We start from the raw sequence: 20480 nt of genomic DNA, 5'->3' as shown, positions 1-20480 counted from the left end.
TTATGTGCGGCAATGGCGAGTCATCCTCTTTCTAGCGGTGTGGCGCATGCTTACAGAGAAGATTCAATTAGGCTATGATGAAGTGTTTTTATTTTCTCTCTCGTGCAATTGAAATTCTCATCAATCATTTCAAAAAACAATCGTGTCATTTAGTTTGTAATTTTATAAATTTCAACCCTTATTTTTTTTTGTTACTAACTTTTTGAGATTTTAGTCTTTTTTTTTTAATTTCATTCCTGGTCATTTATCCCATTTGATTTTTCTTAAAAATTTTAAAACAATACATAAGGAGTTAGAAATAACTTAAACTTAAAAGATGCTAAATTATCAATTATTAAAGCTTTGTTATTTAGACATTTTTTTATTCTAAATGCGAATCATCAGTCGACATTGATTTTTAAGTGTTATAGTTATTAAATTTATGAAAACTATGCATTTTATATTGATTAATAATCAACCATCAAACCTCTACTATTATAATTTCTTTATATAATTGTTCATTTTTTAAAGATTTCATGAAAAATCATTATTTTTTAGAATAATGATTATTTCCTATACTATTTTAAAAAAATATTAAATAAAATTAGAATTGCGGAAAATAATCATTTTTTTCGAGGCTGTATGAAAAATAACAAAAACAACCATTAATTATTGAGAAATAACTGGTGCTGAAAAAATAATAAATAATGGAAAGAAGAAAAGAAAATGGAAAAAAGAGAGGACAAAACTTGGGCTGGGGGCGCGAACCCAAATGCAGGGCCTCTAGGTAACCAGGTTGGCGTGCTGGGTCTGGAAAGGTGCGACACAGTAATTATATATATATATATATATATATATATATATATATATAAAAAAGGGAAGGGAAGGCAGACGTGTTCTCTTCGTTAAGAGATGACGCGTCATCTAGTCTCCTTTCCCAAATTTCTAGTGACTTGAACGGTGTCGAAAACTGAAAATTTTCACAAAAAAAACTCCAATTTTACCCTAATTTCACACAAAAACACATTATTATAGTTTTAAAAAAATATTGAAAACCATGATTTTGAAAAAATTTATCTTTTTTAGCTTTAAATTATTTATTTTTGATATTTATTTTATAGTTTTGATATGCTGAATTCAAAAATAAAATTTTAAAAATAAAAATTTATATAATTTTATTATATTTTAAAATAAAAAATACTCTGAGAAGATATCACATTTGACTTAAATTCATTATAAACACCCAAAATCTAGAATGAAATTCAAAAAATCCAAATTTCTTCTTAATACTCGATCTCATTTTTCTAGTTACATAAAGCGCTAAAACCAACATTAATAAAATTTTATAGTAAAAACAAATACATCAGCACCAATATTGCAGGATTTAAATTTCACACAAATAAAGTTCAGATACCATTTCATACAACTCTCAAACACAAAAGATTAAAGAGGGAAAAGGTTTTTAAAAACCACTTAAAATTATAAGAAAACAAAAGGATTAAAAACTACCTTATTTTAATTTTGATGAATAATATATAACGTGCTTATAAATATTAGTATGCTTGTATATTGATGTGCAAAGAGTAATATTCTATTAGTTATTTAATAAGTATATCTTAAAGAAAAAAATAGATATAAAGAGAAAAGAAAAGATGAAGCTCATAATCTAATTTTTTATTTAAAATAGATCTAAAAAATAATTAATAAGATATTATTTAATTATCCTAAAATTTATGGGATAAAAAAACAATTATAACTTTTTTTCCTCTTAATCTTAATCCTTAATAACCCACTCGGAGAACAGCTTGTGCAAAGTAGCGGCCATACTCATTAATACTCATATTTTCATTAATATTAATATTATATAAGAGATATTTATCCCTTATTAATATTGTGTAAGAGATGTTGATTCATCATTAATGTTATCAGGAGGAAATAACATTTCAACCCCTCCATTTAAGCAACATAACAAGGTTTAGAGACTATATATATCCCTTGAACCATTCAGGTAAAATGTTCATATTTTTCTATTCTTTAAATATTTATATTCATATTCTCAGAGTATTTATCATACACAAATAAAAACAAACACCATTATTTTTATAATTTAAAATTCATTCTTTTATTTATTGTAATCTCTTATTAAAAGTCATTGACTTTGTCATTGAAGTGTTCTTATATCGCATAAAAAAACACTGTTTTGCGGGTGTTAGATCTTCTATCACCAATCATTAACTTTGTGAATTCTAAAAAAAATAATATTAATGTAAATATATGATTATCCATTAACCAAACACTTAAAAAAAATTCTCGTTTACGAGTATATTAAATTTTAGAGCATTATCGATGACTAACTATATATTATGATAAAGGAGATTCAAATTCTTAACCTCATTGAGTGAGCAATATCTAAGAAGCTCTCTTACAACTGAAGCAACCTGTTTTCTACGTGAATTGATTGTGCAACAAACTTTCACATTAAAAAGATCAAAACTGTTGATCAAAACTCATTTTCATACTTTTATATTATTTTTTTTCCAATTCATATATGCAAGAAATCAGTGTTCATCAACCTAATTCAATCTCGAGCGTCAATATTGCAGGCAGAACTGATGTTGCCGTACTGATTTCCAAAAGAAGCTTTTGTCTAACAACAACATTAGATATGTGACACATGGCGTGCCACTGGTAGATCCACAACTATGAGAGCACGACCATGAAGCCCAAACATAATGGCTCGAAACTGGATAAAGTAAAGGGGATATGCCCCATTGGGCCTTGGCCCATATCAAGGCAAACTTAACTAGCTGCGATGTTGCGTCCCTTTGCCGTAGGTTGGGTAAATATAAATCAGCTTTTATTTAAAATCACCATGCTTTCATTTCATGTACATTACTTATTTTGGTGTATTATTCTATTTTTTTTTAAAAAATCTATCATCATTGTTTGAAAAAATAATTATAGAAATAAAAATAAAATTGTACACTATTATTATTTGTGATGCTATTGTGGCTACCACTACTCCGGCTGTTAATTTGAAAAAGATTAAATTAAAAAAATAGGGAATATAGTGTACATAGATATATGAAGCCTGATTATCAAGCCTGATTATCCTAGGATCTGCCTAGAGTGTGGTAGATATTATTTTTCAAATTAATTTTTGTTTTGAAATATATTAAAATAATATATTTTTTATTTTTTAAATGTTATTTTTAATATCATTATATTAAAACTGATATATTAAAATAATATATTTTAAATAAGAAGTGTGTGGTAACTTATAAGTCCACCTGTGTGCGGGAAATCATGCACAATAACGTGTAGAGAGTAGAGACTGCTAGGCAAAGGCATATTTTATTTTGTGGACATGGATCAGTCGAGGTTATTTTAAATATAGGACAACCTTAAAAATCCAATAATGTATACGTTTCTTCTTTCTTAAATTAATTTTATCAGTGTAAGATATTGATTTTTTAAAAAATATTTTTTTTTGAAAATATATTAAAATAATATATTTTTAACATAAATATACCAAAGCATCCAAAAAAAATAATTTAAAGTAAAAGCAAAATTAAAATTTTAAAATCACAACAAATCTTAGATGAAGAAACTAGTTTTCTTAACCGTGATGTTTGCTATTTTTTTAAATTTTAAAAAAGATAAAGACGTTACAAAATTAAATTTTGGATGTATATGGACCAAAATACTTTTAAAATATCTAAATGGTGACATATTATATAATATATTTTTAAAATAATATTAAAATAACAACATATGAATTGGTCACAGCCAATCATAATTAACTTGTAAAACTCTCAATATATAATATGATATTGTGCTAAAATTAGTGAATTTATATTAAAATAAATTAGAAAGTTTAATTATAATAAACTAAATATTAAAAGTTGAAAGCAGCAAAAATATGAAAAACTAAATTTAATACATAGTCTAAGTTTATATTTTTATTTATTTATTAAAATACCATGTTGCCAATTACTGGATAGTCCAAGTTTACTTTTTCAATTAAATTAGATTAAATGCCATTCAGCCAATCTGTTCAATTCGACCATAATTCAACGGGACCATACATACATACATACATACATATATATATATACATACATATATATATATATATATATATATATATATATATATATATATATATATAAATTAGCCCATAGAAAATCGACGACTTGGTGGAATCTGGAAAGTCTGTGGTTACACATCTTTCTAGAATACGTGTTAGAAAGGGAGGGCTGGACACGTGCTCTTTTTGAACTTTTTGTTTAGTTAATCAGCTAGGAAAAGTTGATTACTATTATAATGTTCTTGTTATGTAGTTCAGTTGAAAAGTCTGTTGTTTGTTTTGTTTTTTTCAAAAAAAAAGGGGTAGACAACCTCGCTTCTTATAAAATGAAAAATAAATACTGGTCTAAGCATGTTGGGCCACGTAGCCTCAAGTTTATAGTTTTTTTTTTATTGACTTGTTTTTTTTAAATTATATTATTTGATATTGAGTTTTTATTAAATTTTATTATTTAATATTAAATTAATTGTAAACTGGTTTTTGTATTTTTATGATATAATAAAAAAATTAATTTAATATAGTAGAGTTCATGATCTTAGTTACGAATTTAACAATTTGACTAGGGTGAGCCTGAAATATTTTTTTTTACTAGACCTTTTTAATTGATAATGTCATGTTATGGCAACTCTCGTACAATTTAGATTAAGACTCAAGCTAAATAAAAAATATGATCGTAACTTAATCATGTATATTTTAGAAGATAAAAGTGCTTCAGACTGAAAGCTAGGGTTTTTTTTAGCTTTTAAGAGCAAAATAGTTATTTTTCTGCGCTAAAAAAACATCACAACCAATTTATCTTTTAATTAATTTTACAATGACTAATATATTCCTAAAAAGCTTTTTTGGTTTTTTCGGTGAAGGGCAAAAACATCAAGTAATAGGATTGGATCATATCTTGTTGGGAACATTATCTTTCACTAATGTCATGAACGATTTTGCCGAATTAACTTTAATTCATGCAACAAATTACAATCAGTAGAATTTATTTTCTGAAATAAAAAACATATATATATATATATATATATATATATATATATATATATATATATATATATATATATATATATATATATATTGATGTCTTGTGTTTGTGATGACTTGATAATGGATTGTTTGTTCACAAAGATGTCACGAAGAACTTAAAAAAAGTAATTAATTTGATGGAGATAGCAGACATTTGTCCTGTTCTCAAACGGTAAACAAAATACAACGCCCGCCCACATCCGAAGTTTCCTCTTGACCACTACAATCGTTCTAGAAAATATGTATAGAAAATGAAATTACTATGACCGCTACAGTATTGTTTTATTGACTGGTCCGATGAGACGGTAGACTCTACAAAATGACCGTTATACGTTAATGACCCGGTAAAACACGAGCTATGCTCTGACTCACATTCTTCATGTACGCGCCTATCTCCGCGTACTCTTCAAACGCTCTAACATCGACCTTGTACTCTACAAACTTGGGGAAGAACAGCCAAAAGCCGGTGCTCATAACAAACCCAACAGTTAACATCGTCGAGATCATCTTCGGCAGCCGCCACCTGTCGTTCAAGACCTTCTTTAGAGCGATCTCGGCCGTTAAACAAAATCCATGAAGCAGAAAGAACCACGAGATCTCCCAGTTGGGCCTCACGCGCCCCAGATAGTAGAAAATGATCTCATGCATTATTGCCGATACCACAAAGGTTGCGAAAACAGCTGGAAGTGGGGCCCATTTCCGACCAATCAGATGGGATCCGATGGCACGGGTGGGTTCGTATACGGTGGGGCGTAGGATACTGGTGACGACGAGGTTCCATCTGCAGCCCCAGAAGTCCTGCAGCGAGGTAGCAAGGTATGGCTCGTTGAATTGAGGTTCAAGTTCCAGGCCTAGAAAATTTCGAGCCAGGACTGCACCCACGGCTAGAAGGATTTCAAGGAGAAAGTAGACATGGAAAGAGTACATAATCAAGATAACATTTGGATGAATGTAATCGCTGTAGTCATATGCACGTATCAGCATGGCCAAGAGCACACCCTTTACTGCATAATTCCGAAGGCCTTCTTTACCTCTGCTAGGAGCTGGGTTCTCTTTGCTTTGCCCATCTAGGCGAGGATTTGGAGATGGGGTTTCTTTATTTTTACCCTTTTGTCGGATCTTGATTGGTAAGCAAGCAAGAGCTATAAAAAGTGGTAGTGAGATTGATGGATCTGAAGACAGAGGACCTTTACCGAAAGCAAAGAGTAGGACCTTGAAGTTGGCCAACCAAGCGATGAAGAATGCTGTGCTACCACCAAGATGCACGGAGGAGATTTTAAGAGGGAGGTAGAGAAAGAGGCAAACTACTGGCAGTACAGAAAGGAGTCTTTTTGTTCCTTTAGGAACTATGTTTCTAATGGAATAGCAAAAGCACAGAGAAACGAGGACAGAAATCCACACCTTAATGAAGTTAAGAATCTCGCCCTCCATTTTTGTGTATCCCTAGGTTTTCTTATGCTTTGCTCTTTGATCCTGTTATTGCTGAAGCTTTAAAGAGGAGGGTTTTGGATCAAAATTTAGGGCCTAAAGAAGGTTCGTAGAAATAATCGTCCGTTGACACACTAGATCCATAGGCAGAACGAACGTAAGGGAGACTCCATTTTCAAAGGTTCGATCTTTTTCTGCTTCTTTTAAATATTCTGACCATGAGGGAGGACGCGGAAGAGGACTGGAGTATTGTGAAGGAAATTAACACTATAACCATGGAACCAACTATTAAACTTAAGTCTATTGCAAGGGAAAAAGAAAGTATTCGGTCAAGTTAAAAGCAATCGAAATCTCTTCTACTTTAATGCTTCTTACCTAGTATGCGAACACAATTTTATTCTTTTACTTTTTTTGAGGAGGCGCACGCAGGTGACATGTGTTTAGATGGATGCCGAGATGGTGGAATTTTTCTTTTTTAGGCCGCACAGGCTAATAAAATATGTCTAGATGGATGGACAGATGGTGGACGACTTGTAGTCCAAGTCACCAATTGATTAAATTTTCCAGGAAATATATAACACCATTAATTAACCCATGAACCAAGATTTTATAAGTAAATCTCTTTGCACATTTTCAAAAAATGTTAGATAAGAAAAACATGCATATATAATTTTTCCAAACTCTTAGCCGAGTTTAAATAGCACACATAAGCCTAAATGCATCTTAACATAGGCACAACCGGGTTTGACACTAGCCAAATCTAATATTTAGATCTGACATGTACTTCCAAGCCAACGAGGCGGGCTTGTTGCACGTCTCCCAGAGATGTCGAGCCGAATATTTCTTGTAATCACACTTTGGGCATGGTCAGGTTCGCCTAAGCCTAATGCATAACCGAATCAACTTCATCTATGGATTCAAATATAATGCCTGGATTTAATGCCACGCCTCCATAAATTTTTACATAAATCTTAAAGGGATTATTTCTCAACAGTATATTTAATTAAACAAGTCTTCATCTATTAGCTTGATAATATCAGTAGAAGACAGATGAATGGTTGTGGTTTTTCGAATAAAATAAGTGAAACATAACTATAAATATCTTATAAATTCTTCAAGCTTCATGTTCACAATCTCTTTGTTCTTAATGTTTTTAGTATTATATATTTTCATAGTTTATCCCTCTAAAATATTATTGCACTTTCTCTTTTTAAAAAGATATTTGCTTAAGCATTTGAGAGTCTTCAAATCTACAAAAAGGAATCTTGTGATATCCCACATTGAAAGTGAGCGTCCAGAGTCAGGGCTTTATGAGTAGTGTTGGTCGCTGACATGCTGTACGCGTTTTGAGGCGTCAAGCTCAGAAGTGGGCTCGCGTCATCAAGAACAAAACCGTGAAGGCGGTAAGGTCCAAAACGGACAATATACGACAGGTTGGGCCGGGCTATTACAGTTGGTGCTTTGGAACACGTTTTCATTGTATCATACTTTTATTAAACTTATTTCGACTTTACATGATTTGTTGTTAATGTTTTTGTGAGTTTTGTGACTCCGTGATCATGAGGTCTACATCAACTAGTATCTAAGGGAATATAATAAATTATTTTAAAACGAAAGGATTAATTCTTACCTTAATCTACATCTTCCGGTATATATTCTGTCAATAAATACTATAATGCAGGCAAAAACTATGTAGGATAGTAACAACTCAAAAATAAAATAAAATAAAAAGATGAAAGTTTTAATGAGTAAAGAGGGTTGTGAATGTGAACCCTAAATTCACAATTTTATTTTTTGAAAAATAAAACATATGGTTATTGTTTCCTTAAGAGGTTTACAAAACCTTTAAATAAGCTAAAAAACCCTACCTCTACTAGGAAGCAACTAGGAATTAAAAAATGTAAAAGGAAAAAAACAAAAAAAATCCAAATTAAAACACAGACTGAAAAAACATAGGAAAAATAGTAAAAACTGTCATATGAGGAGCATCAATGCTCAAAACACAATTCTAAAAGATTTGTGAGTCTATTTAGCGGCGTAGTGGTTACCCTAAGGAAAATTACTTGTAGAATCACTCGTAAAAATTTGAGGCTGATCCAATAGTTGGATCTTTTGTTATTATAGTTTTAAAAAGATAACCAGTCTTGACTATTTTAGACTTTTTCTTACACCTAAACCTGTTCTAATAGTCTATAAAAACATCTATTAGGTTATCCACATAATATGTCTATGCCAGATTCTCTTCTAGTAATGCCAGATTATCACACTAAATATTAATAACTGCTCGTGTTTATAAGCCCAACTACATTATATTATCACTTGATTTTTTTTTATACGTTGATTTATATATTTTTTTATATTTTTATAAAAATCATATCATTAGAGTAGGAGTAACAACAAGAATCACATGAACATTAAAGCAATGCACATTATATACCTCCTCGTAACTCAACAGCTATCCATGTCTATCTGGTCTCTAATTAATTCGAACCTTTTCTGCATATAAAAAAAGGCAGAAGAAACTTATTCTTTGTTACTTTTACACACAACGACAATATTTTTCACATATAAAACACTTGCATGATGTCGTATACCAATTCAAACCCCGTCATTGAACCATTCTTCTTCGAAGTCTTCGTTATTTTCTTTTATTGAACTCTTCTTCTTCTCCTTCAAGATCCTCGTGCTAGCTATTTGCGTCAAATTAAGACAGCACAATTCTATTGTCAAATATTTTATTTATATTCAAATATACAAAAGGATGGTGTATAAATCATAAATGATCACCGATCGAGAACAAAGAAAGAGATCATAGATAACATATTAGAGGCAAAATGGAGAATGAAATCTGCAACTTGATAAAGGTATGGTTCTCAGTCTTTGCTTCTGTATGCTATTGCTATGCTATTGGGAAGGTAGTTCCGAAAGGAACTCGAAGACTTATCTTTTTGCTCCCAATCGTTTGCCTCTTTCTTTACCTTCCTCTTCATCTATTCGCCATTCATTTCAGAGGCCCCACAGCTTTTTTCATTGCCTGGCTTGCAAATTTCAAGCTTCTACTCTTTGCTTTCGGCAAAGGCCCTTTGTCTTCAGATAATCCATCCATCTCTCTGCCACATTTTGTGGCTGTAGCTTGTCTACCCATCAAGATCCAACACAACGTTAATGACTCATCTCCAAAATCACATATACATTCCCAGAAGCTTGAAGATGGTAAGAGATCATCTCCAAATTATGGGGTCAAGACTTTGCTTTTGGCTATATTGGTGAATGTTCATAATTATAGTGACTATATCCATCCGAAGGTCGTTTCCTTGCTTTATATCATGTACTTGTATATCCAACTTGAATTATTACTAGCCATAGCAGCAACCATGGCTAAAGTGTTGTTAGGACAAGAGTTAGAGCCACAGTTCAATGAGCCCTACCTCTCCACTTCATTACAAGACTTCTGGGGTAGAAGATGGAACCTCATGGTTTCAAGTATCCTTCGACTTGCCGTTTATGAGCCCACCGGCAACATAGCCTCTGGTCTTGTGGGCAGAAAATGGGCTCGAATTCCAGCAGTCATGGGGACATTTTTTGTCTCGGGTATCATGCACGAGCTCATGTTCTTTTACCTAGGGCGTGACAAGCTCACAATGGAGTTGACTTGCTTCTTTCTCCTCCATGGACTGTGTCTAATAGTTGAGGGTGTTTTGAAGAAGCGTTTTGGCGGCAGGTGGAAGTTGCCGACGGTGATTTCTGGGCTGCTGACTACTGGGTTCGTGATGTTGACGGGGTATTGGTTGTTTTTACCGTCAATGTATAGCTGCAAGGTTTTTGAAAAGGCATCTGCTGAGTATGCCCAGTTAGTCACATTCATAGAAAATACAATTATTCATCGTCATTAGAATTTGTTTGGTTCATATAATATTGTTTTTAGGTTTTGCTTTGGATTAGAAAATTAATCATTGGCACATGCAGGCTGGTACTTCAAGGTTTGGAAGTTTTTTATTTTATTTTATTTAGATTAAAGAAATAATGGGCCATCTACAGTGGCGGAGCCAGAGTTTTTAAGATGAGGGGGCAAATTAATAACAAATACTATATGACTTTTTAATATAACTTTTCTTCGAAGTTGATTGAGTTACATAACTTGAAACTTTAAATGACTTTTCATCCTCAAGATATTTACGCTTAAAATACTTGTCTAGTGATATGTTAATTTAATTGATGAACCTGCTAGTTTTAATTTTTATTATTATTAGTGTCTACATAATAATTAACACAACTACACAATAATTCGTTTTTAAACAATAGTCAGTTGAGTTATACAATAATTCTAAATCTTTCATATGAAATTCATAGTAAAATACACATCAATTCATCAAAACTCATTTCAATTCATATCTATATGCATATAATAAGTATGTTGATTAAATTATACTTAATCATTTCTAGATATTTAAATTATTTCTAAACACACACACAAAAGTTGTATGAACTCACCAAGTCAAATATATGAAACAAGTTTTAATATTATATTCTAGTTTCAAATAAGAGAAAATACAGAGAGAGAAAAATTGTAGCTTATAGAATTTAAACCCATGCCTTTCCTGAGTCCAAGCATCTCATTAACAATTAATTACAAACAAATCTATGATATAAAATGACAATCAATATATGTACATTGTAAATTAAGAGACCTCAATTAATAATTAATCCATGATTATAATGAAATAATATACTCTGTCAATACAAGAGATGTCAAGAATAGTGGTTTTGTATGAACATTAATTTATTCATTTATAATAAAAAAGAAAATATTTAATTGATTAAATCAGTAAATTTAAATATTTATTTTGAATACATTCATATCAAACCCCCTAAATTATCATAAATACTAATGTTTGTAATGATTAATTATAAAAGAATATAACTAAAATTAGATAATGAAATAAATTAAAAAAAATGAAAGAAATTTACCTCATAAAGCAAAAAAAAAGAAATTTGCATGAGAGTGAGAGAGGCATGCAATAACGGATTAAAATAAAAAGAAGCTCTATGTTAATTAGTGAAAAAAAAAAAAGAATTTTTTTTGAGTAAATGAGCTGTACATAAATATTATATGTTATATTAAAATATAATTCAACAATAACTTTCCACTTTTTTTATTTTTCCGTGTATCAAACTCTCATCAACCTATTATATTAATATTCTAATATTATAAATATATTTTAAAAAAATTAAGGGGGCTGCCCCTTTTTGTACCTACGTGGCTCCGCCACTATGGCAGAAACAGTTTACAAGACTCAGCAAACCAAAATCCCACCAGTGCTGAAAAATCATCCTCTCTGTCAAATACTCTGTTTTACCAAGTGTATGGCCATTTAGGTTTGGCAGTTCGTTACTTCTTATTTATAAAAAAAATGAAATTATGTATTTTAAAGAAATTATTAGGTGCGATTTCCTATTGAGTTGATGTGCTATAATTTTTCGCGTGAGAGTATAATTTAATTAGTGACTAACCTATTGTTTAATTTGGTACAGCTATCATTAATTATAAGTCGAAGGTCAATGGTTTATGATGAGAAAGCCCACCAAAAAAATACAAGAGAATCTAGTTAGAGATGATGATTTAAAAAATATTACTAGCTTGAGGTCAAGATTTATGATTTTTAATTTATATTTTTTTATTTTTGATGATCGGTATCTAGTGATTAGTAAGTTAAGTACCCGATAACTGAAACTTGTAAAATATGTTATTTGATAAATTTGAGGATTCTTTGATGGTTAAATAAATTTTTTTTTAGAAAAAAAACAACTTTATTTTAGAAAGAGACTTTAAAAATAAACATGCAAAATAGAGAAGGAAAATTAAAAACCTGGAGTTTGAAGGGTTCATATGATATTTATAGCTCATGAGTCCTGTCTTTTCATGGAATGGAAAGACTAGAGTGTAATTTTACTTCGATAGTATTAATAAAAGATAAATATCATCACCATATGCATTAATGCGATGAAAATATAATAGGCTCTTAGAAGATTTTTATATACTATATTTTACACAATATTAATTTAGATGAAAATATAATAAGTTTTTTTGAGGAATTTTATATACTTTAAGGTTATAAAAATAGAAGATTCAAAGTGTAGTTAAGCCTATAAATTATAGGTTGTTTTCCGAGGCTTAATTGAACTATTTTTTAAGGTTAAGTTATTCTAAAGACTAAGCCCGCCCATGAGACTCTGTTTTTTTTCTTATACTGAGCCCCTAAGGGCTGCTGAATTTTTTTCCAAGACTGAGTCTGTTGAGGCTGAATCCAGACAGATTACCTGAAACTATGAGTTTTCAAACTCTTAAAAGGTTTTTTAGAATGTGAAATTTGAATTCATCGACCACATACATAACTTGGTCATTCCCGGAAAATATGCTCTCGACACCAGGAAAACATTTGTGAAGAATATCGAGACACAAAGTTCCAATCCATACAAATATACTTTCCCGAGAAATATGTTGAAATGAGGGCAAGACCAGACAAAAAGAAAATGATGAAATAAAAGAAAATTGAAAAAATTAGGTGGCTGAATTAAAAAGAAAGAAGATGATGAGCAATGATGCGACAAAAATAATTCTAATTTTTTAATTCCTCATAATTTAAAAAATATGTACTTTTCTACGACAACTTGCTTTAAGATTCTAATCCTATAAAAGCTACTTTATTATCCAAACTGTGACTGGTGATTACTATACTGCAGCTCCTTTTTAATTCGTGACTGGTGATTACTATACTGCAGGTCTACGGCAGATCTCTCCATGTATATTCAACTCACACCCTCCGGCCAATCGGCCCGGGGGCCTTTTACAGTTTGAGCAATAGTTGAAAACGCCCAGTACAATATTTCTGTTCAGAAGAAAAGAAAAGAAAGAAAAGCAGAGAGGACCCAGTACAATTTGAGCTAGCTCTGTATACAGACTTCATAATCGAGCATCAGGAAATCAAAAACACTCTCTTGGAGGAACAGGAAAAAAATATGGAGGGTGAGATTCGCAACTTCCTGAAGGTATGGCTCTCAATCCTTTTTTGTTTATGTTGCTGCTATGCCATTGGTAAGGCAATACCAAAAGGAAAAACAAGACTCCTATTCCTAATCCCATTTGTGTGCCTCTTTTTCTACCTTCCTCTTAATCTCTCCACCATATTTCTTGGAGGCAACACAGCGTTTTACATTGCTTGGCTTGGAAATTTCAAGCTCTTACTCTTTGCTTGCGGTAAGGGCCCTTTATCTTCACAATATTCATCAAGGTCTCTCTTAACTTTTGTTTCTGTTGCTTGTTTGCCCATCAAGATCCAAGAAAACCCACCTCCAAAATCACAAAACCAAGAAAACCAACCTCCTGTAATACCTACAGATCAAACCCACAAATCTTCGTTGAACTATGCAATAAAAGGTGTGCTTTGGGCATTTCTGGTAGTTATCCATGATTATAATGAATACATCCATCCAAAAATCATCTTGTGTCTTCTATGTCTCCATTTATACATCTTCCTCGACGTTGTCCTAGCCGTAGTTGCAGTCTTGGCTCGAACCATCCTAGGACTAGAGCTAGAGCCACAATTCAACGAGCCACACCTCTCTACATCTCTACAAGACTTTTGGGGCAAACGATGGAACCTCATGGTCAGCAGTATCCTACGCCAGACCGTCTACGAACCCACCCGCAACATTAGCACACGCGTCGTCGGTCGGAGGTGGTCCCCAATCCCCGCTGTTTTGGCCACGTTCTTGTCATCAGCCATTATGCACGAGGTCATGTTTTATTACCTGCTTCGCGCGAAACCGACATGGGAGGTCACATGGTTCTTTCTTCTACATGGATTTTGTGTAACAGTTGAAATTGTAATAAAGAAAGCGTTAAAGGGCAGGTGGCAATTGCCGAGGCTGATCTCAGGGCTCTTCACCATAGGATTCGTCATGGTCACTAGCTGTTGGCTGTTCTTTCCTAAGCCGCTCCAGCGTAGGGCAGATGTCAGGGCGTTTGAAGAATATGCGGCACTAAGAGCTTTCGTGAGGGATTGCTCTCATGCTGTATTTGGACGCCCTTCCATCACCAGAAGCCATTAGCAAATTAAATAGGCCAATACAGGGAAGGAGAACGCTGCGTATAGTTCTGCAAGTCCATGATGAGGAAACTCATGTGATAGATAAATAAAGCGATGCCCACAATCATTCTGAAAAACAAAATGGGTTTTACTTCAGAAAAATTGTTTTCCAGTTCTGTTGCTTGATGCACACTCCTGTTTGTAAGAAAGAGGAATTTCTTTATATATATATATATATATATATATATATATATATATATATATATATATATATATGGAAGTACATGAATGTATTGATTGAATGCCAGTGCGACTTGCTTTATCGTTATTTTTCTTCTTAAAAATATATTTAAATAATATTTTTTATTATTTTTTAATATTAATACATCAAAACAATTTAAAAAAATTTACAAAACTATAATTCAAGAGAAACATCATTATCTAACAACTAAGTTCAACTGAAAATTAAATTACTTGATTTATACTCCAACTAATTATATACGAATGAAAAAAAAATTGTATATGCTCTAGCTAGTATTTTGTTATGCAAAAATATATATATATTTTTTTTACAGATTTATCAATTATTTTGCAATGGATTATATGATATCTCTCATGTATTCACGTGGAGTCCATTGTTAAATGAAGCGGCTTCTTTTTAACAATGGTTGCTGAAAAAAGGCGGAAACTGGTTACTAACAATTAAAGAATAGTGTTCCTGAAAGAAAAAAAGTAGTGTGCTACGTAAGAACCTGAAATAAGTTGAAGATCAAGATGATATTAATCGTAAATGTTCTAATTTTAATTTAATAATAATAAAATAAACGATTTGGCCACAAGATGTTTTGTCGATACCAAACCGTGCAGCTTCTGCTTGCTTGCTGCTTTTCCAATGGAACTGTTGCTGGTGTTATTTTTCCGTCAATCTACTTCACCAAACTTGCGAAGGTTAATATCACCAGAGGAAGAAAATGTTCAAGAAAAGTCCATTATTTCTCTTGATTCGAAGAAAATCATTATAGTAAACATGAATAACTGCTGAAATACAAGATAATGTGGACGTACACAATGATTCTACAATTTTTACATCTAATGCTACAGTGTATCAGACAAGTATGGTTGCATACAAGAAGGAGAAGGAAAAATCGTTTTGAATTTACATCATGTTCTAGGGCAGGTGGCTATGGTGTCAGGATTCGGCTAGTAGTTTCCTTGAATTGAGATTTAATGTAAGAGCTAAAGCTATTCCAAATAGAAAACCTGGATCCAAAGAACCTAACAATAACTGATTTTCTTGATCCTTCTCTCACAAATTCCAAGTCCATGGCAAAGCTATTCTCGACAACTTCTGCATCCTCATGTAATGGTAGGGCAACTGAACCATGGGATTCCAGGTTTTTAATCCACCCACGAAGCAAGTAATTCACAGCCTGTTGTAACACAAAGAGTCAGCTGTCTATGGAAGCAATAAAAAGTAGGTATATGAAGGCCTGGAAAGATTATCCATTTCACAGCCTACACAGAACACATCAATTAAATCAGACCCAGGACACTAATACCACAAATATCTGGAACTCCAATGCAACATGAACCACTTCCCAAAAAAAATTGGCGATTCCACGATGCTTTGAGAATTCATTCTTTACTAACAGAACGGTTCATTGATTAATCCTAGAAAACCTAGTTTGGGTGGGTTGGGAAATAAAATTTGAGACCACTGCAGGGATGCCAAAGAATCTAAAATATTCTCATTCTCTCTCTACCTCCACACGAGTAGAACTGGAGTTTTGATTATATCTAAGTACCGATGTCATGTACAGGTTAAAGGTCATCTTCTTTTGTAATCGCAGGCAGCAGCTATATGCAGAAGTTACAAGTAGTTATGGCAAGATTCTTGTAAATTACCTCCGTTGAACTAGTATAGCCCTTGAAGTTTCAACAATTATTCACTCCTTGTTCAAGTTTTCTACTTCCCATAAGATTAACATACTTATTTCCGGATCAATCATCACACTGTCTTTTCTTAAAAAACAGGTGTTCTTTACCCAAACAAATAAAAGCCTGAACACCACCTTCAAAGCATGAACTATGAGATAGGCAATAGAATGTGCCATTAGACAAACAAGCGATGAGCTACATACCTCAGGAACTTCATCATGGGGACAGTGACCAGCTGGGCTGATCTCATAATACGGAGCTTCTGGCACCTGCTGTTTCACCTGTAGGCCCCAGACAGGCTTCACCCAGGGGTCCTCCTTTCCATACACGAGACAAATGGGAGTATCACTCATTTTACACCTAGAAACACAAATAAGCTATGAGCCCTTCAGTTCAAGCAAGAAAAAAAGAAGGGAATGAGTGACTCGTCAAGAAAAGTTAAGAGCTATTAAGTGCTTGCCTGGCTAAAGTCTCCCTGAAGGATAGCTGTCCCTGAGGAGCAAACATTATTGAGGCAAATGATGCAGCAGCAGCAGGATGTTGTGTAATCTCAAGAATACGAGAAAACACTTTGTCAATATTTGTAGAATGATCTGTGTAAACCTGTTTAAGTATCTCTGCAATACTTTTAGGATCACTTATTTTCTGCCAACTGGGAAAGAAATTAATAACATTAGTAAGTTGGAGAAGGTTGATGCATGACAAGAACTGTACTGGTGATGGTGGAGGCAGTAGGAATTAGATTCAAGCAATAATGGCTTTGAAGAGATAAATGCAACGACTTATTTCATGAGACATGCATGTTAAACAGAACAAGCAACTACATGAAGCCGCCCCCAACAAAAAATATATTGTTTTCACAATTTATGCAAAGCCTTGGTGAGACTCTTTATAAGTTTCACCAACAACATGATACCCATGTATTATATATAGATTGGCACGTGAATTCTCTGGATCCCAAGTGTATGGGTACACAAATTAAATTGTATACACACACACTAAAAAGAAAAACTTACAAGAATGCTATGAGCTTTCTAACATTTGCAGGTAGAGGAAATGTCCCAGACCATGGAAATATCCTTGCTAATCTTGGAGATCTTATTGGATTAGGCAGAAACCCCCAAAACGGAGTTGCATTTAGCAATGTAACACCTTTCACTAAATGAGGGTATCTTGCTGCAAAGTACAATGCAACAAATCCTCCCAGCGAGTTCCCTACAATATATACTGGTTCGCCAATTACCTGTAACATAAATGATTAATGTAATCTGTGCCTTTATGAGCTATCACGATGCATTTCTCTTACATAAATGGCCATGTTGTCGTAAATACACAATCTTAATGACACCCTTGTGAATTTGAACGCCCATGTAGAATGCAAGAAAAAAGAAGGAAACAAGGATTGGTGTCCATCTCATTAAGAATCAATCTTTAAGAATCTATGTGAATTGTGCAATATGAGAAGAACTAATTGGATGGCAAGCATAAAGCTATGGTCTTGAAGCACAAAGATATGAAATCAATGTATAGAGTTGAGGAGAAAAGGTATTCTAGAAGCATTAAAGTGTGGAGTTAGAGAAGTAAAGTACAAAGGTACGTAAAAATGGAGTTGGATTGTTTTTCAGAAGGATTTATGTGAATTGATAGGTCAAAGATAAAAAAGAATAGCTACTTTCCTAAATGAGTGAAAAAAAAAGAGACGAGACCAGACAAAATTAGATAAAGAAGCGCTTTATGCAATGTAGAAGTGTGACAAGGTTGAAAAGGCATGGAAAAAAAAATCATAGTAATTGCAGATCAGAAATAGAGTAATTGAGTTTATTTCTCACTTTGGAAAAGCACTAGAAAAATGTTACCAAAATGGAAAATTGGATGAAGGAGACATGATCAATGCAGAATAATCCTTCACGTGAGCTTAACCATACAAAATCCTACAGAAAGTGCATGAATGTACAACAACGGAAAACTAAGGCAATGTATATTATTGTAGATATCCATATACAATATGCATGTATATGTGTCTCAGCTATGTTTCGTTATTGCAGATTGGAACAGAGAAGACATGGAAGGATGTTTGACTACCTCTTCTATGAAATTGTGAACTTGGTCCTGCCATAAATCCATAGAGAAAACAAGGTCATTCGCCCACGGTTCAATCTCATCTCCAAACCCCCAAATGGAATCCTTCCCTTCTGAGGCAGCCCCATCCTTTGAGAACAGAGTGGGATTCTCAACTGGCAATGACATTCCCTGCCCAAGAAAATCAATCGCCCATACTCTGTAGTCACGACCCAAATCCTTCAATTGCTTCTCATAATGAAAGGAGCCAACACCAAATCCAGGAAGAAACAACACTGGTGGAGAATTCACATTTTCACAACCAGCTTTCTCATAATGCACATTAAGTTTAGGCTTCCATTTCCAAAAACAACTGCTTACGGGGGCACTATATTCACCATTGGATTCATCTGGCAATCCCGGAATCAAAACCTTAGTCGGAGATTCTCCATTTTCTGTAATACTCCCCACGTCATCCTCTCCACCAACCACATAACTACTAGAATTTCCACTGAAAACCTTTGAATTACCATTCTTTAACCCTCCAAATGAGTCAAGTGACCTAGAACCTTTCCCATGATTGAGTTTTTTCAAGAACTTATCAACACTAGAAAATCTTAGTGACCCATTTCTTTGATTAGTCCTAGCAAACAGAATTTTGCGTTCTCTACTAGTAGGGAGCTTTAACTGGGAAGAATTTGATCCATTTTCAGCTAGTTTCCACCTCAAATTTACAACAAGACAACAAGATGCGGTACTGGAAGTAAGAATCTCCATGCCCCAGAAAGGTTGATCTGCAGTGATCAGTAAAATCATATTGATAAGCAAATACGAAGCATACCTTCTGCGTAGTTGAAAATAGAACTCCATAAAAATAAGAAAAAAAGCTAAAATCATCATGTTTCTATACTATTATAGCTTCCAAATGTTTAAGAAATCATGACAAATACTACTTATCATAGTCTTTACTTCTTTTCTCGAATTAATGAGCTGAAAGCTATCAAAGTTTCTTTATTTTCTTTTGTTTCTCATCATTTCCAAGCTACCAAACAAAGCTCAAAGCAAGAAAACCAAACTTTTACAAACAGAACTTGATAGAAACATATCTAAGCAGCTCTTTAACAGAAAACCTATACATCATGAGTTGATGTAAATCTATTAAAAAAAAGTATTAAACAGTGAACAGGAAAGTTTATTACTTAACAGATCGTGCCCCATAAATAAACAACTTATAATATATTGGAGAGATGTCTCTTACCTTTAGTTTCCAAAGAGAAGTGTCATTAAAGTTCGATACTTTATGAAATCTCTAGTAACCTCCGTGGACTTCGGAGATTTAAGTAGATCTAGAGAGAGATGGAGACACTGGGAGACTGGGGTTGCTTGAACGCTTCTCCTTCTTATAACAGGCCAAGAAAAGAACCTTTCTTGATTTGCCTTTTCTTTTCTTTTCTTTTTTTCATTTATTGGTGAATAATAAAAATGCTATCCTGACAAAATGTTCAATTTAATATATAATTTTAAAACGCTTTACAATGCTTGTACGGTTGCAGTGTTGTGTTTGTTTTCTATCAAGAAGCCAAGGAATTTTTTTTATTTCGTCTTCTTCCAATTTCTTTGAAGTTTCGTGTCCCAATAAAAAAGTTGGTGATGTTCAATAGCAAAGATCCAATGGGAGGGGTTACTAAGACTTTATGGAGAAGTTATTAGTTGTTAGGAGCTGTATAATTATTTTTTTCATGGAAATAGAGGACCTATCATGAAAATTAAAGCTTATTTTAAGGTTTAAAACATAGTTTTTAGACCCGGTCCGGTCCAAGACCTGAGTTTTGGGTTTTGACCGGGTCTCTGGGTTTTGATCAGGTCACCATGTCATT

At 33.0% G+C, this 20480-nt stretch overlaps 4 protein-coding genes across 4 annotated transcripts; 2 read left to right on the top strand and 2 right to left on the bottom strand.

Moving 5' to 3' along the window:
• Positions 1 to 5208: 5208 nt before the first annotated feature.
• Positions 5209 to 6865, bottom strand: LOC7482313 (acyl-CoA--sterol O-acyltransferase 1). Its single transcript, XM_024608073.2, has one exon. The coding sequence runs from the start codon at positions 6521 to 6523 to the stop codon at positions 5426 to 5428; it is 1098 nt and encodes a 365-aa protein (XP_024463841.2). The 5' UTR covers positions 6524 to 6865; the 3' UTR covers positions 5209 to 5425.
• A 2360-nt stretch (positions 6866 to 9225) lies between these two features.
• Positions 9226 to 10609, top strand: LOC7482314 (acyl-CoA--sterol O-acyltransferase 1). Its single transcript, XM_002313293.3, has one exon. It carries the CDS (start codon positions 9355 to 9357, stop codon positions 10411 to 10413), a length of 1059 nt encoding a protein of 352 aa, XP_002313329.2. The 5' UTR covers positions 9226 to 9354; the 3' UTR covers positions 10414 to 10609.
• A 2615-nt stretch (positions 10610 to 13224) lies between these two features.
• LOC7467358 (acyl-CoA--sterol O-acyltransferase 1) lies at positions 13225 to 14935 on the top strand. Its single transcript, XM_024608107.2, has one exon. It carries the CDS (start codon positions 13538 to 13540, stop codon positions 14627 to 14629), a length of 1092 nt encoding a protein of 363 aa, XP_024463875.1. The 5' UTR covers positions 13225 to 13537; the 3' UTR covers positions 14630 to 14935.
• Positions 14936 to 15579: 644 nt separating this feature from the next.
• LOC7467359 (pheophytinase, chloroplastic) lies at positions 15580 to 20061 on the bottom strand. The gene is made up of 6 exons (XM_002314030.3): positions 19862 to 20061; positions 18628 to 19397; positions 17562 to 17788; positions 17006 to 17197; positions 16749 to 16905; positions 15580 to 16037 (listed from the first exon to the last, which is right to left on the bottom strand). The coding sequence occupies exons 2-6, from the start codon at positions 19378 to 19380 to the stop codon at positions 15789 to 15791; spliced, it is 1578 nt and encodes a 525-aa protein (XP_002314066.2). The 5' UTR covers positions 19381 to 19397; positions 19862 to 20061; the 3' UTR covers positions 15580 to 15788.
• Between the last annotated feature and the right edge of the window lie 419 nt (positions 20062 to 20480).

This window comes from Populus trichocarpa, chromosome 9 (genome assembly GCF_000002775.5).
Source record: "Populus trichocarpa isolate Nisqually-1 chromosome 9, P.trichocarpa_v4.1, whole genome shotgun sequence".
Classification (NCBI taxonomy): Eukaryota; Viridiplantae; Streptophyta; class Magnoliopsida; order Malpighiales; family Salicaceae; genus Populus; species Populus trichocarpa.
The sequence above is the reverse complement of the archived record's forward strand: the minus strand, read 5'-3'. Positions and strand labels throughout refer to the sequence as shown.